This window comes from Haliotis rubra, unplaced genomic scaffold (assembly GCF_003918875.1).
Source record: "Haliotis rubra isolate DU_JTF1 unplaced genomic scaffold, ASM391887v1 Scf740, whole genome shotgun sequence".
Taxonomy (NCBI): Eukaryota; Metazoa; Mollusca; class Gastropoda; order Lepetellida; family Haliotidae; genus Haliotis; species Haliotis rubra.
Genome location: NW_025767458.1, coordinates 348,183 through 372,474, shown reverse-complemented (window position 1 = coordinate 372,474; position 24,292 = coordinate 348,183). Strand labels below are relative to the sequence as shown.

The following is a 24,292-nucleotide window of genomic DNA, read 5'->3' as shown; positions in this document are numbered from 1 at the left end:
AAGAGTAAAGCAGTTGAAATCTCTAAGTCAATGTGGTCATAATAAAACAAGAAGATTTGGAGCAAGTATATTTTTTTTTAAATAAAATAAAAATGGTCCTGTCCTACAACTTTGAAAAAATAATTTGTCAACCAATTTTTCTTGTATGAAGTGTGTCTTGAGGGGAATGTGAGTGATCTCATTCTTTTTGTCAGCAAAAGACTTTCCATGATTTGTATTGAAGTTATATGCGATAATCTGTGTGTGATTTTAGTCATAACGTATTTTGTATATGGTTGAATGATTTTTATCATCAGTTTTGTGCAATGAGGTTGGTGTATGTGTACATTTTTCATATCTAGTTGTATTATTTACTTAGGCAGGCTATACTATTTATATCGGAGCTGATGCTGTGGCATTCAAATGTTCTCATTTGAGGCTCATTTTGCCTATGCTATTAACTATTATTGTTTTTGTAATACGCTTGGCAATCATAAAATCATTAAAATCATTCACTAAGCCATTTCCATCAATAATTAAATCATTACCGTCAGTCATAAGACCGTTACCATCAATCATAAAATCATTCCTGTCAGATACTAAATCATTTCCATCAATTACTAAATCAATAACAGCAATCACTAAATCACTACCTGTCAATCATAAGATCATTAAGTCAATCATTACTGTCAATCATTAAATCATTACCTTCAATCATATAATGATTATCGTAAGATACTCAATCATTGCCGTCAATTTTTCTGGAGGCTGTCTCCAACATGACCTGTAGTAAAAACACAATCAGGATTTGTCCGGGCCTAATTATTAAAGTTTTGAAAATATCGAAAATAATGGTGGCCATAAGGCAGGGGGGCACATTTTCTGTGTGAAATATTTCTGATTTCATCTGAACACTCGTTGATTCCTGTTTCTCAGTTGAGACCAGGGTTGATGTCAAAATATGACAACACCTAATTGTTGACATGTATTTGGTGATGGTGTGTAGCACTGAGGTACTGACAACGTTTTGGGGGTGGCGGGGTAGCCTAGTGGTTTAAGCATTCGCTTGTCACGCCGAAGATCCGGGTTCAATTCCCCACATGGGTACAATCTGTGAAGTCCATTTCTGGTTTCACCCGTCGTTTGATTGGCTGGAGGATTTGGATAGTGTTATCTGATTGGTTGTTTCACTGGACACCATATGAAAAAGGTGGTCACAGCCATTTGATTGGCTGGAGGATTTGAATACTGTTATCTGATTGGTTGTTTCTGGTTCAAGGTATTGTTGCAGTCTTGATATAGCTGACAACTGAGGATGTTCACAATAATTTTTCAGAAACTTGTGGCAGTCAATTCCTCATGGCCTTAACTTTACCAAGCATCAATATGTTGGTGAAATTAGCACTTTAGAATATGTATTTGAAGTTTTGTATATATTTCATCTTTTTTATCTTATCTGACGAGCATCCAAGAATTCAAGGGCTGTGGGGTAGCCTAGTGGTTAAAGCATTTGCTCGTCACACTGAAGACCCGGGTTCGATTCCTCACATGGTTACAACGTGTGAAGCCCATTTCTGGTGTCCCCTGCCGTGATGTTGCTGGAATATTGCTAAAAGCGGCGTAAAACCAAACTCAGTCACTCCAAGAATTCAAATAATAGGAAGCAAAGATGTTCTGTGAGGACAGTGGCACCTGTGTTATGGAATTGGTTTATAGTTTTAATTTTCTCGTGAGGTTTAACCATTCACTAACGATACAGAGCATCACAATGATATGGGTATCTTACTGAATGAAGTTCCCTGAATCATTTAGATTCTGTTGAAGTGAGTTCATATATAGCTGTAGTTGGGGAGGGTAGAGGTTATGGGGCTTACAGTAATCAGGTTACATACGATATGTTTTCATTCTTCATTGGGGACCGTTCATAATTTATGGCTAGGGGGGTGATGATGATTTTAAGGGGGCTCACCCATTTTGTTCTGGGGAGTTAGGAGGGGTCAGCTATTTTGTACACACGTACTAGTGGGTCAGCAATTTTGTACATAACAGTATGTTTAAAATTATGCTTAGAAATTATGGGAAGGGGAGGGGGGTCATTGATTTTGTACAATAATTTTAGGGGGGGTCATTCACATTGTCCATGCTTCTCCATATAATCATCACCACCACCCCTAGCCATAAATTATGAAGGGTTCATTAGGCATGTGTTGAATATGATCGCAAGGAAGAAGCAAGAGGAAGATGTAACAATGTTGGTTACTTTAATGTGTTTTTACTGAAAGTGAAACTTCCGCAAGAATTGTTTGAAAAGGAACACATATCTTCTGCCTTGAGAAATTAATTATTCGATTTTCATCCATATTATGAAAACTGTGAAGAGGCCTTTTACTTTATATTATATTTTTAATTTTAAAAAATGTAGAAATCCTCTGTGTGTTGCAGTGTGTGACTGACGGGAAGTGTGAATGTTCTGTGGGGCTATGTTGTATGACATCAAGTAAAGAAACAAAGTAGGAAATACAGGACTTGTTTCCTCCGAAGGAGGGTTGGTGGGGTGGTGGGGTAGCCTAGTGGTTGAAGCACTCACTCGTCACGCCGAAGACCCGGGTTCGATTCACCACATGGGTATAATGTGTGAAGCCCATTTCTGGTGTCCCCCGCCGGACATAGCTGGAATATTGCTAAAAGCGGCATAAACCTAAGCTCACTCACTCACTCACTCAAGACGCAAAAGTCACATCCCAAGCTTACACGCTAAGGTCAATAAAATTGAAAATGGAGATGACAGCAAGAGTATTGTTTCACGTGAAACCAGCCTGTGTTGGTGCTGGGTATGCAGAGTTTTATCCCTTCATGACTTAAAAGCCATGTATCATCTCTGTTGGAGACGAGATGATCTACTTACCGGGTGGATATATAGTCGTATTATATGTTGTATTCAACATCACCAGGAGTATTTCATTCCATATTACCCATGTTGTCAGGTGTGAATAACCTTTTAAAGTATGACTGGCATATATTTCCTTCTAATAACTATATCAAAATATTTTTCACCTTTTAGAACCAAAATTAACAAAAATGTACATCATGCAAATTGAAATTAGGAAATCATATTAAATTTCTTTTTCATTTAAGTTAACTTAAAAAATGTGTCATTTCAAAGTTTAATAAGGTTCAGAATTTATTGTCAGTCCCGTTACTCTTACAAGTCACACGTTCCATATTATTTCAGGTAAATATGGGCCTATAAATACCACTCAACTTTTGGTAGGGATAATGAGATGTCATATCAGATGTACACTTCAAAATGCAAATCAGTTGTATATCATGGAAAACAATGATATCCCTATCAAAAGTTGAGATGTATATAAATACTTTGTGCAATGTTATTATCCATTCCTTTTCTCAGGGTAGAATAGGGCCGTAAGTAGGTCACGGCACTTCGCAAAACCGCTCTACTTCCGGTGATAAACAACATTTCATGCCTTTTCAAATGGTCTCATGGTTGTCAGTTGACAGTAAGGAACTGATAATCATTGCAGGAATAACAGATTTCAAATCTAACCATCCCCAAATTAGCCAATTGTTATGACTGTCAACAGCTGTGACAGCCAAGCATAGGGGTGGGTATTGCAGAGAATTTTCATATTGCGATATATTGCGATGCGAAAGCATGTATTGCGATATGTATTGCAATATATTGCCTGAAGTATTTTTAAATAAATAAACTACTTATAACTGAGTTAATGCTTGATTTATAGAGCAAAAATCACAGCAAAACCACTATCTTGGTTAAGCTTTAAGAACAACTTTTAATCATGATAAAATGGAAATGTGAATAATATTTGGAAATATCGGAAGATTTCCGAGTGTTACAAAGCCTTCCGAATGCAAGTCAAAATACCGGTTTTCGATCAGCATATCGCAATACGTATCGTTTTCATGTCTGAACCGGTAAATACCGTTAAACCGGTTATATTGCGCAGCCCAAGCATGTTGTACACTTGGACCAGTCTAGTAAGATCATGCATGTAATTGGTGGCTGCGCAAGTTGGAACCAGAACTGAGTCTTGAATATTCGCTTGTCACCGGAAGTAAGCTGAGCCCCGTCTTACATATCGCAAGCTGGCGTATGCAAAGGAACATGGGAGCCAGCTTAATACTGGAAGCAGCGCCTCACGAGACTTACGGGACATCATTGTCAACTGCAGCCTCTAGTGCTAGGTGTTACAGCTTCTTCGTGCAGTTACTGCCATCTTATAAAACTGTTAATGTTAATATATTTGTTGGGTTATATATTTATATATTTTCTGCATACGTGAGAGTTGGAAAAAAAATTTAAATAAAAAAGTAACAGTCACAACATTTACCTTTGATTTGTTTTTCAAATTCTAAATACACAAAATAAAGACTAAGGGAGGTAATCTTTGCATCAAGTACAGAATGCAGACCTCTAGATATATCAGCTATGATGGATTTGGAGAAAATTTAATGTCAAATTGAAAATTATATGCAGATGAACAGAACTTTTTTTAAATGTTGTATATTCTCAAAAATTACAAAGTATTCATGCATAGTTGCCGTTTCTATGTAATTACAAAAAGTGTCAATTTTAGATTTTACATTTTTCTTTCAGAAATTAGGGTTGATCCAACAAATATAATATAATGGTCATATGGCATCTAGAAAATAGTTTCAAGTTATTGTGTTTGTATAATTGTGTTGATGTACTAACCTATGTAAGACCAATCCAGGGTTTTCAGCAGTCCCCTGAATACTAGTTACATAGAGGCAAATTGTCAGGAATAAATACCTTCAGCATGGGGAAATATTTCCCAGAGTTGGTGAGTGCCTAATTATTTTCTTGCTATCCATCTGTAACCATGGTAACCAGAATAATGTTGCCTTCTGTTTTATGTCATGCCTGTGGTTTTGTAAAAAGCAAAATGTACTACAACTTAGATATACATACATGTAAATAGATAGGAATTTTTTTATTTATGATTTAAGTGGCTTGTTTCATTGAAATGTAGATGCTTGTATGTACTGTATCTCCTCGATACATTTCAGCTAGTCATAAACTGTACTGATATTCTGTGAAATATAACATTTGCTGGACTTGAGAATCACTTTAAATATGAATTTAATATGTGATCTATGTCATGTATTTCTTTATACTGTATTGGAGCTGGTTGCTGTCAGTCAATGCAGAGTTGTGTCCCTTGGGTGTCCCAACCCTCTGATATTTGGTTCAAATCCAATTTGGCATTCAATATAGCACTTTGAAATACTATGATAAATTATGTCCTAGGTGTATTTCACAGGGATAAGATGAAAAATGTTTTAAAATTTACAATATTTTCAAAGCTGAAAAAATATATCCCACTGCTTCACACTCTAGAGAACATTTACCTAGAAACCAGTTCCATAATATTTTGCCTCAAAGCATTTTACCCGGATAAATATGATTGTGTATCGAAACAAATATTATACTTTTATTCAGGATCGTTACTGTGGTGTTACATGACAAACAAACCTTGAAAGTTTATGGTATGAATACATTTCTATGACATTTTAGTTCTTCCATTGTGGGCTGTTGTATGCCGAGTAGTTTATTGGGGCACAGACCCAGAGTTATCCCCCCTTGCATTAACACATGTACATACCTATCATCTGTATACCATGGCTGGTGTGTTACTGGGCTTTCATCTTATTTTACATAGCTCTTGCCAGGGTCATTGCAGACGAATATTTATTGCAATATCATTGCTGCTTTCATCATTTTATTTGGGTATTAAAGTGATTTTAGATTACCATTGTATTTATTCTGTTAATTGATGTATTATTTTGTTATTTTGGTATTGTTCACTTTATGACAGATTGTGCAATTTGATGTGATGAAGCCAACACCTGTCTCCGAGACACTGCACTAAATTTTCTAAGGTATGAAAAAAGCTTTCGGTCATTTTTTCAAGAGTATGTTTAAGATCATTATTTTAATAAATTTTGTTTTGGGATCAGAACTAGAATATATGTCAAGAAAGAAACCATATTGTCTGGCTGTCTTTTCACCCAAGAAAGGATTTGGTGGACTTATGGAATAACAGCAAAGCCTGAGTGCAGTACTTAAATTACTTTATCCACGAACCCTATTTACTTACCTCCCTTTGAAATGCCAGAATCCTGTCATTATAGGTTTGAATCGTAGATTTTACCTGTTTATGATTCTTGATTTTGACAACTCATAGTTTGTAAATGTCTTGAGACATTCATCACTTGTTCTGTCAAGCTGGTGATATCTCTAAAACATTTTTAAAAAGTGGTATTTAAGTCAAGTCACAAATTATGGCTTTATTCATTTGACACCCGTGAAAGAACAGCTTGAAATATTCACTGGAGAAATTGTACAAGTTTCTGTTCGTGAAGTGATTCATTAGTTTCAACTTGAGACTTTTCAAAGAAAAGACCAAGTGTTGATTTAATATCACTTTATAGCTGAATACATGAACTATTATACTTCCAAAATTATTTATCACAAACCCACAATGTTGAAAACATTTTCCTCTCTGACTCTGTCAATTTATTGCCTCTGGAGCTCAAGTTTGTTTTTTTCTCAGTTTTTCTATTCCATATTTCTAATTCCCAAGCAACCAAGAACTGTTCACGGTTCATTTTTAAGATGGTTTAATTTGACTACCATCGGTATTATATTAAAAAACAACACCACTCAAGAAATTAAAAAAGGGTGTTATCCTTATAGAATAATAAAAGGGGAAATGTAAGGTACAAAATGCTGCCAACAGGAGTGTACATGTACTTGTTTCGTTTATTCCATCCGTTAATGGAGATAAACCTCATATTACATGGGTATAAAATTGTACAATGTAATGCCTAGGTTTATATACGATATGTAATTGCCTTGCCATTTAACTGTCAGTACCACTTTACAACAAACTGCGCAGCGTAATTGCAATTTGTATTTATTGCCTTGTAGTATTTACTCTACGAAGAGCTGATACCATGAATAGCAGTTTCTCTTTTCACAGAAAACAATTGTCTGTTCAGTCAAGCTGTGTCACTCTGTTTTAATTAGGTTCACAGTATTTTGATTTTGTGTGCAAATTTATTTGTATGATATGACATTTGTTTGATATTAAATGAGTATTTTTCTTCCTGGCCAATAAATGGTCTGATTAGTTCAAGGCGTTTGTTGTGGAAACTGAGAATGTCATCCAACACTGTATGACATCACTGAATGTCTTACGTCTTCACGACCGCCTCCGTGGTGTAGTGGTTAGAGCGTCCGCCCGGAGAGCGGAAGGTCGCGGGTTCGATCCTCGACCGCGTCATACCAAAAGACGTTAAAATATGGTACTTGTTGGTCCCTGCCTGGCGCTCGGCATTAATGGGTACAACAAGGACTGGTCGGCTCGGAGTCAGTATAATGTGTCAGTGGGGTATTCATGCTTCACTGCGGCATGGTATCTCAGTGGGCTAGCACTATAAAACCAGCTTCAGTCTGGGCTAGTACAAGCAGCCGCACATACACATACACACGCATGCACGTCGTCATATGAGCAAAATATTCTCAAGCACGACGTTAAACCCAATTTCACCTCACTTCCTACATCTTCACATGTCAAAGATAAGGTGAGGTGAAATGAGGTTTAACGTGGCACTCATGAAACGTGGGCCACGCGGTGACATAAGTCTGTTCAAACCAACATGTCAAACTTGAAACACAAAATTGGATCCTATTCTTCACAATCTGACATCCGAATATTTTAACAAATAAGAAGCAATTGACATTTCTCAATATTTTGCACCGATTTTAGCAGTATTCCAGCAATATCACCACAGGCGAAACCAGAAATGGGCTTCACACATTGTGCCCAAGTGTGGAATCGAACCCGGGTCTTCAGCGTGACGAGCGAACGCTCTAACCACTAGACTACCCCAACGCCCCTCACCTCATACGAACTCATCAAATAATGTTTAAATTGGTTTGTTTCTTTTTGAACGCTGCACTCAGCAATATTCCAACTAGCCAACCCCAATGCCCCTTCTGCAGGCCAACTCGCCCACTCACGTTTCACTAGTACGGGTTAACATAACAAGGAGATGGACATATGTAAGGTGTAATGTACGTTCTGGGCCTTCCTGTAAATGATGTACAGTAATCTCTTAACAGTTTGCTTGCACTTTGTGCAATATTTCCATGCTGCATTCAAACTAAATGCACAACTGGGCAGCATATGTGTGTCAGGTATAAACGTGTGTTTGTTGTTTAATGCCGCACTCAGCAATATTCCAGCTATGGCGGCGGTCTGTAAATAATCGAGTCTGGACCAGACTATCCAGTGATCACAAGCTTTAGCATTGATCTACGCCACTGGGCCTAGATTTTCGAAGCTCTCTTAGCGCTAAGATAGTCGTCAGTGCCATACATTAACATTAACTTACGACTATCTTAGCACTAAGAGAGCTTCGAAAATCTAGGCCCTGGGATACGGTGTCGACCAAGTCAACGAGTCTGACCAACCGATCGTTTTACGACAAGCATGGGTTACTGACGATCAATTTTAACCCGGATCTTCACGTTCCGGTATAAAGGTGTGTAGGTATACTCTGTTGATGAAAGTGGACCCCACTGCCACGATTGCCTTGTGCAAGTGGGTAATCACGCATCTCCAACTAAAAGGGTGTACTCCCAACATATGTTCCATGTGAACATGGCGTCAACGTTTTAATGCAATGTTTAATGCACCTATTCCATACTCTAAGGCATGCTCAAAGCACTAAAGAATATGAATATTATTACCCTGGATAACCCAAACTGCTTGTGAGGCGCAAGAAGATTAATAGTCACATGACTTATTCCACCGGGTACCCATTTTCTGCTGGGTGAACAGAGGCAAGTTTTCACAAATCCACTTGCCTAAGGTGAGACCACATGTATCACATGTGCTTCGTTGTGGGGCAGGACTGAAGTCCTAGTAACTCTCAGAAGTCAAGCTGCCAAACACGGTCACTCATCCAAGGACTCTCCGCGCCCAAGCCCAACGTTGCTTAACCCCCTTGATGCCGAGGTTTTTTTCAGGCGCACATTTTCATACGCTTTGAAAAGTGAACGTTGTGCGAGAATTGCGCTCGCGTGGTCCTGGATCTACGTACGGCTATAAAATTACACAGGAATGTAGAATACTAAATTTCCTATCCGTTGGTCTAAATATAAGTGCAACTCCCTCTGCGGTTTAAGAAACAGATCTTGCTAAATGTTGTCAAAATTTTTGTTATGCGTTAGAAAACAGTAAAGTTCTCCGCTTTTTATCGCTCACCGATAAATGCACTGTGCTACGAATTTTGTATTTTGGCATCTTTTCGGAAAGTGTGAGCGAAGAAAATACAGCCTGATATCTGAACGACATAAGTGTATATGAATTGGATTTATGTGCTTATGCATAACTTATACGCTCAACATTAAAAATGACTCGCAATAAATGTCAAAAATGGATTTTCTTCTACGACGTCAAACGACGACAGAGAGGTCATACACGTATAATGATAAGGGGGCATAAGTCCGTTATGCGTAACACTAGGTCAATGTAACTCAGATCACATGGAGAGTATTTGTTGTGGATACGGACGCTATATTTTCGTTAATTTTTGTTCACGGTGAACCAAACTATTCCAATTCAAAGTTCCCCAATGTGAGCGGATACGCTCTGTTAGTTTCACAATTTATAAGAAAAGATGACAACGTACTACATGTGAAAGCACGTAATAGCGATTTGGATGGCCCTATCCGATATATAACTTAGTTCTTAGATTCCCATATTTTCCTTTTTGTGTATATGTATTTTGACTAATTTTGCATCGTTATTACCAGAATACTAGCCATATCTTCAAATGTAATGAAATTGCTGAAAATAATACAACATTTTAGTTGACGTCATTGCTTGTTTTATGCATTTTGCGACGTCGGAAAAAGACGACATCGGTATGCTGATTAGTATATATCTCACCTAATTTCCATTAATTGTGTGAACGGTTTCGGCTTCTTCGTCAGAATTAACACTCTTTAGACAAAACGTAAAATGACTGGTTTTACCATTTAAATAGTGTCCTGAATATATCAACAATTAGACAGTTTGACTGTGTATCTTATTGTTAGCAACACGCGCACCTGTTTGGCATCAATTCAACCAACGTAAATGAAAAATAATATTTCACAACACCCGAATATTTTGTTTAGGATAAGAATTTTATTTATTTATGATTATGTAGCTATTTCTCTTCATAAGTATGCAATGAAAGATGCAAAAAGATAGCTTTTTATATATAGAACTGTATATTAGAATATGGATGTCAGATTTGTCCAAATTAAGACATGACATGGTTTATATATTTTTAAACAATTTTCTTATAAATATAGTTAGAGTTTGATATCCTGTCATAATAATATTTTTAAATCGAATATGAATTGATTATATTATAAAAAACAATGATAGTGAATCATAAAACGTTTCCGACAAACGCGCACCTGGCCAATCAATATACATAATTGTTTTCTCTTTAAAACGACACAAAAATGTGCAATGAACAAGACAATTCCTTTAAATGTGTGTGCATAAACATTTCATAACATACATAAATCATATCCATTAAATATTATCAGTTTTACTTATAAGGTTTCAAATCGCCGTTCATTAACCTGTTCATGTGAAACTGCAATATTAGTTCAAATGCATTGAATATTGTCATTAGTTAAATAGTGGTCGGAAAATAAACTGAAATTATGTGCGCAGATCAGAGATGATTTCACATTTGCCTGTCAAATTTTACAAAGATCCATCCTAAACTCACTTCATGAAAATTATTTATGCTACACTGAAATAACATGTAAGTATATGGAAATTACATGAGGTGTCCGAATATATCTGGCACGGGTCTGTAGTTGGGATATTGCTGAGTGCGGCGTAACCAATAGAAAAAAACGCAGTAGGCATTCCACACGAATGAGTTGAGAGCGTTCGGAGAGATATGTACATGACTAATAGGGGTGGGTATTGCACAGAATTTTCATATTGCAATATATTGCGATGCGAAATCATGTATTGCGATATGTATTGCAATATATTGCCTGAAGTATTTTTAAACAAAATACTACTTATAAGCGAGTTAATGCTTGATTTATAGAGCAAAAACACAACAAAATCACTATGCTTGATTAAGCTTTAATAACAACTTTTAATAATGATAAAATAAAAATGTGAAGAATATTTGGCACAAATGAAACAAGGAAATATCCGAAGATTTCCGAGTGTTACGAAGTTTTCCGAATGCAAGTCAAAATACCGGTTTTCAACCAGCGTATCGCAATACGTATCGTTTTCATGTCTGAACCGGTAAATACCAGTAAACCGGTTATATTGCGCAACCCTACTAATAGGGCTGTAACAATGCATGAAACTATCGATGGATTGCAATCGTTGAGTCTCCGATAGCAATTCATCGATAGTATGTGTGACTATCGACTTCCGTTGATAAATGCGCAGCGCAAAATACAGGGTGTTTGCAGCTTCACTGAGTTTATGTTTGAACGTGAGTATATATAATGACTGTTTAACTGCAATATTGTCGAACCTATGAGGCTATGTATAGAATTTTCACTCAGTTACACACTTTGAATGGCGGTATCGTCATCAGTGATGCCAATGCACTATGTCTGCAAAACACTTCTAAACACCACAGTTTCGTTTACGTGTCGAAGATCCGAGTTACATTCCCCACATGTGTACAGAGTGTCAAGTCCTCTTCCGGTGACCTCTGCTGGAATATTGCTAAAAGCGGCATAGAACCATTTTGACTCTTTTAGGCAAAGAATGGGTGAGGAGAAATTGGGTTTAACGTCGTGCTTGAGAATATTTCGCTCATATGACGACGTGCATGCGTGTGTATGTGTATGTGCGGCTGCTTGTACTAGACCAGACTTAAGCTGGTTTTATAGTGCTAGCCCACTGAGATACCACGCCGCAGTGAAGCATTAATACCCCACTCAGACACATTATACTGACTCCGAGCCGACCAGTCCTTGTTGTACCCATTAATGCCGAGCGCCAGGCAGGGACCAACAAGTACCATATTTTAACGTCTTTTGGTATGACGCGGTCGGGGATCGAACCCGCGACCTTCCGCTCTCCGGGCGGACGCTCTAACCACTACACCACGGAGGTGGTAGGCAAAGAATGTGCCTGAATGTTTTAGGCGCCGGGTCAATGAATTGCTCGAAATTTATAGACGACCGGGCGTCTAATAAAGAAAATACCATACTCAGACTCATACATATTCCGTGTCCTTCATATATTGTATTTGGCGGTGGGGTAACCTAGTGGTTAAAGCGTCCGCTTGTCACGCGAAGAACCGGGTTCGATTCCCCACATGGTTACATTGTATGAATCCCATTTCTGTTGTCCCCAGCCGTGCTATTGCTGGAATATTGCTCAAAGCGGCGTAAAACCATACTCACTCATTTATAGAATTATCTTCCACGAGGAAACACCAGAACTCTTTATAATGTCTGCATCATGTTAATCCTAACATAATCGATGTTCGAGGCATAATTTGATTTCAGAAGTTGTGTATGAGAACTAGCTGCTTGGGTCAACTGTCCCGTTCCTCATAGAGTGGCCACAAAGCGAAGACACGGTTAGGTAAAATGACACATTCACGTCGATGAATGCATGTCTAACCTATTTGAAAGGTAATAGGCAATATATAGAGGATATTATATGAGTGCCCATGTCATACTATGTTCACGACACGAGTGCCTAAATGTTGGTTGGAGTGTCGTAAAAATAATAGGCATGATATGGGCACGAATATAATATTCTGTTTATTACCGAAGTCGTCGGATTGAGGAAAATAAACCCAAAATCTACTTTCAAACACAGGCTGGCTACCCGCCGTCGCCGTATGTAGAACGCAACGTCACAGAAGAAACGTGACGTCATAGCATTGTTCATGACGTCACGTCACCATGACAAAGTGATATTTTGCCCTAGGGCATCGTATGAAAACTATGAACCCCGATATGTTCGCCCTCGTAGGTAATAAAGCTTGTTATTGAACAAGCAGACATTGTTGCATGGGACCTGTTAACGTGTGATAGGGTTCATGGCGGGCGATTTGGTCGCATAATATATTCTTGTTTTGTATGTAAAACACACTGGTTTTCACAGGATAAATCACTTGGGTCAGATCAAGCAATATCTCCGAGGAAATAAATGTCCATATATGCAGACTTGGTCTCGACGCTGTATGGCTGAGATAATGCCGATGCGACATAAAACTCAACTCAACTGTAGTGACCATAAACTTCAGACATGCATATAGGGATTCGAACCACGGGCCTTCTGTTTCGAAGTCGGATACCTTGTCCACATGACCAAAGGGGGAAAATTCTGTCAGCAAATTCCAAGATAATTATGCATTCTCTGGAAGACTCCACGCCCAGCTTCACGATTAAACAGTATTTGTCTTCTATAAAGGAGAAGTTGACATCCATAATATTTTGTCTTATACTTGCATACCAACTTCTATATGCCTACCAAGAACCTCAGTGTTTTCCAGTGATGAATGAGAAACGAAGCATTCATAAAATGTCTGTAGTGACATGTACAGCAGGGGGAGATCACTCTAAATACGGAAGTTACAGTAAACATGGCTCGAGCAAGTTGAAACAGCGAAGCAGGGTTGTCATTTTATATCATTTCTGTCTCACATGCACAAACACATCGAATGTAAGTGTCATGATTTGTAACAGTTGTATGTCCATTGTCCACCCTTTCTGTTTGTTCTCGCACTGATATGTAGTGATAGGCGGTAAGTGTCTATATAATCGTAAACGCGGAACACTTCAGTTCGGTTGAGGGATCGATCAGTTGTTATAGGTAATGGACATGGTTGTGTGGGTTACCCGTTGAGTGTACAGGTTACATTCCCCTGAGCAGTTTTTGAAACAACAGGTGCGTGTCTTATGGCAGTAATCCATTTCTAGAATAGTTCATATGAATAAACTCCAATTCCAGCCAAGGCCTACGTCGAGCACATCTTGGTATAGTGCAAAGTCGTCTAGTTACATGCTGGACTATTTCTAGAATTGATCTGCACGAGTAATACTGGGGCCGTGATAGTGAAAGGTGGATCGAGAATTTTGAAATAGTTTGGGGGTGCAGGTTACACCAAAGAGGTTACACCCAAGTCGTGAAGTGTTTGGGCCCAGATTACAGTTAGCATATTAGAGATGTGTGAGAAAAGATGGTGGATTCGGCTACTCCTCTCAATCCGCCAGGGACCATGATTCAACCATTCTAGAGACAGCAATGACATAACACGAGAATAATATGAGCAGAGGCAAGACTTACTTCCTAACACTGCAACAACTGTACTGGCTAGTGAACAGTTATTGCCATATTTTAGTGGTATTTACAAAATTACTCCCCCGTTTGTTAAATTAATGAAACAGAATGAATTATAATACTTAATTAGCTATACACCGATGTGTCTAGTCCAGCATATAACTAGACGACTTTGCACTATACCAAGGTGTGCTCGATGTAGGCCTTCGCTGGAATATGAGTTCATTCATATGAACAACGATGTGTCTAGCCTGTACGTTCACTGCCGCCGATCATGTTTTTATATAAGGCGACGGTTTTCTCACAACTTACAGTAACAGTTATCGCCTTTCAGAATTTCTCATGCCATTCGTGAAATAATATATAAATAATAATATATATCATACAGTAACCTCGAATAATTGATTGTGTGACTATTTGAGTGTTTCTTTTACAGTAGATTGATAGGGAATGAATCAATTAATGACTTGTGAACTTGAACTTGCTATTGTATAGGTCGTGGGACATCCCCCCAACTAAGTTTTAAAAAAAATATAGGGTTCATAACTTTTACTTTAATTTTTCTCTTATTTTACTTGCCATGAAGAATTTTCTTTTGCTGTCCCTTATTGGGGGAAAATACCGGAATTGGAATTGTCCGGAACTGCGCACGAGTGATACCGATGTATTGGCGATAACTGTTATGCGGCGATAACTGTTCGCTAGCCAGTACACTGTACAGTACAATTATAAGAATGTACTAGGTCAGATCAACTTGAGACCTGACTCTTTGTCTTTCATGAGTGCCTTTGGTTAATCTAGAAGGCTTCTCATAGTGAAGGTCACTTCTGAATCAGTGAATTAATTTTCTAGCATAAATTTTGATTTTCAAAATGACACCACATTTCATGCATATGTCTCCATTAAAAGAGAGGGAATCAAATGACTTCCATATGGGAGCCTAGGACGAGTTGTAGTCTAAAGGGCCAAAGAAACAGGGCCAAAATAAAAAACTAATATATATTTTATATGTTTTATTATATTTGTATCAATATGTAGTAATAATAGTGGCCCTTTTGACCTGATCCCCCAAGAACAGTCCCTGGTAATAAATGGCAGTTATGTAAATGGAGTTTAGAGTCAAGACATCCAGGGTACAGTGTAATTTTCTCTTGAAAGATACATTACATATTGGAAGATACAGTGGTGGTCGTGTATGAGGTGTCATGACATTCTGTCACATGACGCTAATGCATGACAACTTAATGGTTTGTTCTAATCTTCACAAACTTTAGATTTTCTTGAAAATTGTTTCAGATTTGAAATATTTATCTTGGGGAATGAGAACACGGGATCGTAACTACACGCAGTCAAGCCTCGCAGCACCATGCTCCCAACACCAAGCAATGTGAGGAGCCGGTACACCAAGCAGTACAAGGAACAGGGAATGGCAAACCTGGAAAGAGCCGTGCACGACTCGGCGCTAAAATTCAAGAAATTACCGACACGGGCCAAAATTTTATTTGCTTCCTCCCTGGTTGTATCTGTGCTATTTTACGGTCTGATCATCAGAAGTTTTTTCAAGAATGATTTGATGGATGAAAACTTCCTGGAAACTGACAAGTGTCCAGCCTGTTATGGCATGAGTGCATGTGGTCAGTTCTTTTACGATCGGGTCAAGTTTAAAGGGTGGTCGAAGTTGCGATTCCTTGACAGGGTGAATGTGAAGAATGTTCACTTAGCTGATCATCAGGACTTGAACAGTGTGGTCATCAAGAAATTAGGTCACGATAGTGAAATCCAAACAATCGATGATAAAATCTGTTCTGAAGGCAACCGGCCTGCTGGTTGTGATATTCCCAGGATTATATATATCACAAATACTGCCGAGGCGTTGAAGAGAGGTCCGATTCAGCCAGAAATTTTGAAGGGAGAGGCATCCATGTTTACGTGTGGGTCCTACCGACTGTTGGATCGCATGTGGCATTATTACAAGGAGCGGACGAAGAAGAATGAAATATATTTCAGGGATAAGGTTCAGCTGTGGTACATCAGTATGGTCAACACAGAGCCTCTCATGTTACAGGTAGGTCAGAGTGAGTGAGTGAATTACTTAGCCTCATGTTACAGATAGGTCACAGAGTGAGTGAGTGAGTGAATTACTAAGCCTCATGTTACAGATAGGTCACAGAGTGAGTGAGTGAGTGAGTGAATTACTTAGCCTCATGTTACAGATAGGTCACAGAGTGAGTGAGTGAGTGAATTACTTAGCCTCATGTTACAGATAGGTCACAGAGTGAGTGAGTGAGTGAATTACTAAGCCTCATGTTACAGATAGGTCACAGAGTGAGTGAGTGAGTGAATTACTAAGCCTCATGTTACAGATAGGTCACAGAGTGAGTGAGTGAGTGAGTGAATTGCTTAGCCTCTTATGTTACAGATAGGTCACAGAGTGAGTGAGTGAGTGAATTACTTAGCCTCATGTTACAGACAGGTCACAGAGTGAGTGAATTGCTTAGCCTCTTATGTTACAGATAGGTCACAGAGTGAGTGAGTGAATTGCTTAGCCACATGTTACAGATAGGTCACAGAGTGAGTGAGTGAATTGCTTAGCCACATGTTACAGATAGGACACAGAGTGAGTGAGTGAATTGCTTAGCCTCATGTTACAGATAGGTCACAGAGTGAGTGAGTGAATTGCTTAGCCACATGTTACAGATAGGACACAGAGTAAGAGAACCGTTAGCCTCATGTTACAGATAGGTCACAGAGTGAGTGAGTGAATTGCTTAGCCTCATGTTACAGATAGGTCACAGAGTGAGTGAGTGAATTGCTTAGCCACATGTTACAGATAGGACACAGAGTGAGAGAACCGTTAGCCTCATGTTACAGATAGGTCACAGAGTGAGTGAGTGAATTGCTTAGCCTCATGTTACAGATAGGTCACAATGTGAGAGAACCGTTAGCCTCATGTAAGGTCATTATAAGGCGGTGGTCTGTAAGTAATCATGATGTTGATCACTGGATTGTCTGGTCCAGGCTCGATTAATTACAGACCACCGCCATATAGCTGGAATATTGCTGAGTGCGGCGTTAAACAACAAACAAACCAATATGTTGTGCTTGACAAGATTTTAAGGAACAGCCCTGATGGTACTTGTTATTACTCTGCCTGGTGCATCCAGTTCCATAGTCCCAGGGAACAAAGAGGGACTGGCAGGTTCAGAGTCAGTGTCAAGTGCCAGAGTCAAACTGTGGCATGATCTTGATTGCAGCGTTTAACCTCAGTCTGCCCCAGCGTTCGAACTTAACGTCGGTCCTTAGGCCTGAAGCTGACTGAAAAGCACTCGGACCCACAAGTTTTGTTTTCTACAGGTCCTTATGGACGTCAACTTTTTCATCCCCAATAACTAAGAGTATTATTTTTCAGAAAATATCAGTCAGTACTTTCTAGTTTTTATCTCGATCAGCAGCTGTTGTCTGTAAGTTAAATGACTATCATTTTCGAGGAAGTAATTTATCAAAAAGTTGTCACATTTTTTGTTTGCTGGGAATTACCTATATCGTAGGTAAAATTTAGGGCCTACACATTCTGATCAGGGCCCACAACTTTTTATGGTTCTGGGTTCCTAGGGCCTGCAGCTTATCAGGGTTAAGGGCAAACACTGGTTTGCCCTGTCCAATGCTGGAAATATTTTTGAATATCATTAACATGATTAATGCCAGTAGGTTTGTTGAGTCTGTCTGTGTTGAGATATTTTAGCTACATATCCAGGTGAGCTAATGTACCCTGGCACTGTTTTATTTGTGAATCTTCCTGTGTTCTTCTAACTGTTATTGTCATTTGCAGACATTCCCAGCTTCGGGAGGGGTGGCCGTTTCCAGAGTACTATGGCGCCTGTGGACGCTACATGATGGTGGAAGACACTGGCAGACCCCTGGGGGACTTTTACGATGCTCCGTTTGAGAAGAGGGTAGGTGAAGGTCACTGCTACAAGAAACATGTTCTCTCCAAGATCTTGTCAGGATGCCTACTGAGGCACCACCGTTTATACAGGCAATCACAGATGATGATATTCAGTCCAATGTCTTTAAAAAATGACCTTCAAATTTAATTAAATTAAATTAAATTGAATTAGGCAAACTTTGTTCATTATCATGATTATACTGTTAAATAATTATGTAAGGCTGTGTAATTTATTTACACACACCCACACACACAAAAATTAAAAAGAAATATTATAAAATACAAAAAAGAAAGAAATAGGATAAAATTGAAATGAGTAAAAAACATACAATTATAAATGTTTGTGTGTCTCTGTTTTACAACTTGGTGGAATGTAAAACATGACATTTTATCTTTGATGATTGTAAAACTGGTGAATATTAATTATTATGATTATGTGATCAAGTTGCTTAGAAACAGTGCATAGAAATGTGATCATTAACCCTAAAAAGGTGATCATGTGATCATGATGCACAGATATTTTAATACCTGAAAACATGATTATATTTAGAAATGTGATCACGGTGTCAAGAAAGGTGATCATAAAACCTGAAAGGATGATCATGGTGCATAGATATTGTGATACCTGAAAACATGATTATATCTTGAATAGATATTTTGATCAAAATGCCTAGAAACAGGATACAAATGCCTAGAAAGGTGATTATGATGCAGAAATATTAATCATGCCATATCTTGAAACATGGTTATAATGTCAAGAAATGTGATCATAAACCTGTTCGTAATGCCTAGAGATGTGATCATAATACCTATCAACATGATTGTGATGTGTGGCAACTTCACCATGTCCACAAACATGGTCAGGTGTATGATGCTTCTAACGGTGTCCTCTCACTTAGCCAGATTCTGCCAAAACAGGTCTCTCACATAGCCAGAGTGGGAAATTTGTATTAAAGTGAGATACATGTACATTGATATGGTATTATTTGATTTTTTTGAGGATTTGAGGAAATGCTCAATTGGTGACATAAGTGACATCTGTATTTAAGTGAGATACATTGATATGGTATTATTTGAATTCTCTTGGGATATTTCAGGAAATGCTTTTGTAACAAGGTTATGAAATGCAAGTCTCAAAAATGTTATTTTGTCTGGAGAGGCATTAACATAAGCTTTTTGCTTGTTTGACGATCAAGTTTCTGAACAATATATCAGAAAAAAATATGTTTAAACCAAATTTTCATATTACAAACAAACGCACACACAAGTGCATACTTCTTAAATCTTGTTGCATTGTAGATATAGACTATAGCCCTTAAAAAAATGCTCAAGCTTCAGCTCGCATCTCTCACCTAGCCATATTGTAGTGTTGTCTTAACAAAAGCTTTTGGTTAGACTCTGGCTAAGTGAGAGTGAACCCCTCTAACTGTTATCAGCATACCTGAAAACATGTTTGGTAACATTTACTGTAGTCTGTCATACAGACCCTGAAGCAAATATATCCAAGAAATCCCACACAAGTCTAGAAAATGTGGCAAGTCTAGATTTCCAAAGCTTCAGGAAAAATGAAGAAATTCTCAGGGCTCATTTTTATATATTTTTGTTTTTTTTCGACTATGAGCCTGTTTTCTGTAAAATATGTTCATTTCACAGACTGGTTGTTAATCTACATTCACTCTTCCAGGCTGAACTAGCGTCCCAGATCATGCAGATAGCTGACCAAATGACCAACAACAAAGAAGAGTTTGCTCTGTACTGGACCGACCTGACTTACGAAAACTTGTCTGTCGATGCATCTGGCAAGGTCAGGGTTATTGACCTTGAGAATATCATCGTGGTGGATCTCATGGCAATCACAGCAAGTATGTTCATATTATAGTTCACGGTATAACTGAATATAATGAATAATATATCAACTGCTGACTTGTTGTATTCGTTACCCAATATTTGTAATCGTTACCAATATTCATGATATGTATCGTATTTGCCTCATCTTGGATTTGTTGCAGCCCAAGCAACCAAACAAAATGGTTGCCCTGTCCCCAGTCTAAGTAGACTTACGCTCAGTATTATTCCTTACACTGCTATACTGAGTCTAACAAACCCTAGTAGAAGGTTGTGCCAGGTAACCTTTGGAATTGACCAATGAGAACACAGCTTACCAAATCGCGAAAGTTAACATTTGCACATACCGTTTTACCTTGAAAATGTTTGTACTTGAACGATTACGAATGCTGTTTTCCGTATGATTGCTTCCGAGTGATACACATGGAGGACGCAATTATTGACAACAGTGAGTCAATGTAAGTCGCGTTTTTGTTAATATTCCAGGATGTCATCTTGCGGAAATATAAGCTAATAGTAACCAAGTCATCAGAAATCCCTAAGCGTCTCTACTGCAGGTCAAATAGGTAAAATATCTATGTTTTTTATGCGGATTTTCGTTTGTTGAGAGATCAGTGTCAGCGACCAGGAAAGAAAAACTCCAAAAACATTTTGTAAGTCCCGCCTAACCCTAAATAGTAGCTGTTGTCTGATTGGTTAAATCTGTTCGGTCGTCTCGCTTTTGATTTGACAGCCATAGGTCGCTCAAAGGTTAGCTGACGTGACCTTTTTCTTTGTTAGACTCAGTATAGCAGTGTAACGAATAATTCTGAGCCTAAGTTTACTTAGACTGACCTGTCCCAATATTCCAGTGTGCTTTCATCTCTGTATGACACCTTCACATTTAGCACCGGTATATCCTCTCTTTCAGCCAAGCCCAAAGGATGGGATGACTTTCTGGAAAGCCCTTTTGATGAATGTGGAGGCAAAAACTGCCTTGGGTTCTCCACGAAGAAACTATGTTCCCATGTCAACTCAGATCATAATTATTATGCAGCGTGTCGCAACATTTTATCCCAGTATGCAAATGAGGATGGAAAACCAGGAGGGTTGCTACACGATATGCCAGAGCATGCTCGTGACTACTGGGACCTTGAAAATCTCCTGAATGAATGTGCACGGCCTCAGAAAGAACAAGGTCGAATGAAGGTCAAGGGCAAACTTATGACTGCGTTTGAGAATCTGGGTTCTGACCCCAATGTCGATGTTAATGTATTGGATGAGGCTATGAAAGATCAAAATTAAAAATGTATTTTGAGAAGACTGAAAAGCAGGTTAAAGGATGAAGAATATGAATGAAAACTTAGGAACAAATACTATTGAGGGACCTGTGTGACAAAGTGATTGTGTCGCTAAGATGATCATGACACTCAGGTCTTGAGTAAGAGCAGGGATGACTTTGACATCAACATGAAATCTCTGCATGTACAGAATTTTGAAAGAAACAAACAATTCCTTATAAATCAAAAAAGGAGCCCCAATGAAATGGGAGATTCTGAATCTAAACCTGAGGAAATCTAGACTTGCTTCAGTTAGGTCTTTAGCAATGTGGAAAGGGCTGGGCGGATGGGAAACTGATGTGGTTCAGGGAAATTAGGATGACTTATACATGGGACCATTTTCTGGACTGTTGTTGAATGTGGTATGACATTGTTTGAAACTGGGTTTAAACATATTGTTGATTGGAGTTAGGAGTTCTGCGAGTGTGTTTATTTTGTGGTGTTGACATGATTTGTTCAGTGGAAATAGAAGAAAACTTATCATGTGATGGAGAATTGAGATATTTTATACATTCTTGCCACTGAAGTGTGAATGTCTGCTCACAAACTGTTCAATTTCATAATATGTATATTTGCACCAATTTCATTAACATCTTTTGCTCCTGGGCCTAGATTTCTAAAGCTCTCTTAGCGCTAAGATAGTCGTAAGTTAATGTATGGCATTTACGCCTATCTTAGCGCTAAGAGAGCTTAAAAAATCTAGGCCCAGTTCAATACCCAATCTCATCTGACCGTAAGTTTGACACTTCAGAGTTCGACACACAGCAGTGTTTCACAGTATATTTATTTCAGGGTCTGTATCAGATTTCTGTTGACCAGGTTCAAAATGCAACACTTAAACTTGTGCGTGTCTGCAGAGAAATGAATGCTGCTAATATGAAAACTATTTCCTTAAATAGGCGCCCCATTGTATGTTTTCAGTTGGAATAGAAGCATCCAAACTCATAATACAGACTCAGGACTAATGAGAGACCTCACATTTGAACTATTGTGCTAAATCGACCCTTTTTTTATCTTCGATTTCAATCCATTCCACTAGGTAATTTAAGTCTAAAATTATGGGCACTTATTAAAGACCCTTATTTATGGAGTTGTTCACTGCTTTGAACCCACTGCTTAGGCCTAAAAAGAATAAATGTTGTGGTTCCGATTACCTGACCGACCCTAGAATTCTGTTGCCGACCCTATTTTTTATAAGCGGTGTGAATGAAATATGCTTTCAGATACCATTGTTTTTTCCTGGCACCGACAGACATTGACCATTCTGATAGAGAAAGGTGACATGATGGCCTAAGCCTTGAATCAATGAATGCATAAACAATTATACATTGATAAATGTGTTACTAGTTTGTACTTTACTCCTAAAACAAATGTGAAAAACATAATCCTACCTACCTACTCTAAATTTTATAGAGGTGTAATCGGAACCACAACATTTTTTTTGTTTAGCCTTATTGTAGAATAGCACCTTCTGGAGAAGTGTGTCTTATTTGAGGATTGCGGTGCATCAGTTGGGTATTCATTGGCTTGATCAATGGTTTTAATTGTAAAAGGAATAATTGTTTGTAATATTATGTATGTCATGTATGTGTTTTCACCATTGGGTTTGATATCATCATTTTAACTTCATAAAATTTCTTGATATGAACAATAACAGTCATTCAGTCACTGTCCATGTAGTCATCAGAGTCACTGCTCCAAGAGTGACTGCTCGAAGGGTGAGTGAGTATGGTTTTACGCCGCTTTTAGCCTGCTTAAAATGTCCCCAAAATTAAAATAAAATCGCTCAAATAATCCTCTAATAATAGAATCGGCGATTACAATTTTCGATTTTCATGTTTCCTCCTAAATTGATTATACTACATGTATGTGCAGTGTGATTGGTCAGTTTGACAGTCATTTGGAAATGATTGCTGTATTTTGTATCTTGAAACAACAATCACACTTTAATTATGGTTTAGTCACAGGAATTATGGTGCATCAATATTAGAAATGTTAGCCAATAATTTAAATAACCAACAATTTAAATGTCGAAATGGCAAGAGGAAAGCAGACAAGGCTCTCCACTTTTGTGGAGGTAAATGCAAGATTTCGGCTGTTGAGGATGATTGAAACAAACAACAGTAAGGGGCGAAACAGTTATTCAAGTTCAAGTCCAAGTGGCAATCAGTCTTCAAAACTAAAACCTAGTAAATTACAGAAATTTAATCCAGACTGTGACCTGCAGATTTCGTGCAGGATCGGTAAATTAGGAAGTTGTTGGACATGGTGACCAGCTGTTAAAAAATCCAGCGGAAACACTGGTGTGGAGAGTCTTTGGATTGGTTACTGTTTTTGGCAGCTTGACTCTTGAGAGTTTCTAGGGCTTCAGTCCTACCTCACAATGATATGTGGTCACATGTGGTCTCATCTTAGGCAAGTGAGTTTGTTAAAATTGCCTCTGTTCACCCAGCCGAAATTGGGTACCCGGTTGGATAAGTTATGTAACTAAAATCTTCTCGGGCATCACAGGCAGCTGGGTTATCCAGGGTAATAATGAACTGTCATGCTATGAGCATGCTGTTGGTGTGGATTTAGCGCAATATATATAGACTAATTATTAAATGGGCTTCACACATTATACCCATGAGGGTAATTAAACCCAGGTCTTCGGCGAAAGCTTTAACCACTAGGATACTGCCCCCACTGCTCAAAGACAGTTCCTCATCATTCTGTTCTCCAGCTGAAATGTGTGTTCTTTGAACAGCAAAATATTAGTATGCAGTGGGTGCAAGTTGGTATAA

General features: G+C 38.3%; 1 protein-coding gene and 1 long non-coding RNA gene across 2 annotated transcripts; both read left to right on the top strand.

The window, feature by feature from the left end:
* The first annotated feature begins 642 nt into the window (after positions 1 to 642).
* LOC124259891 lies at positions 643 to 7,178 on the top strand. The gene is made up of 3 exons (XR_006893945.1): positions 643 to 654; positions 4,673 to 4,678; positions 5,967 to 7,178. It is a non-coding gene; the product is annotated as an uncharacterized LOC124259891 (long non-coding RNA).
* A 6,640-nt stretch (positions 7,179 to 13,818) lies between these two features.
* LOC124259894 (divergent protein kinase domain 2A-like) lies at positions 13,819 to 22,637 on the top strand. The gene is given in 6 exon segments (XM_046694120.1): positions 13,819 to 14,006; positions 15,696 to 16,464; positions 18,229 to 18,243; positions 18,245 to 18,352; positions 20,030 to 20,207; positions 21,101 to 22,637. Coding segments are annotated over 5 exon segments (1,374 nt in total). The 5' UTR covers positions 13,819 to 14,006; positions 15,696 to 15,765; the 3' UTR covers positions 21,475 to 22,637.
* The last annotated feature ends 1,655 nt before the right edge of the window (positions 22,638 to 24,292 follow it).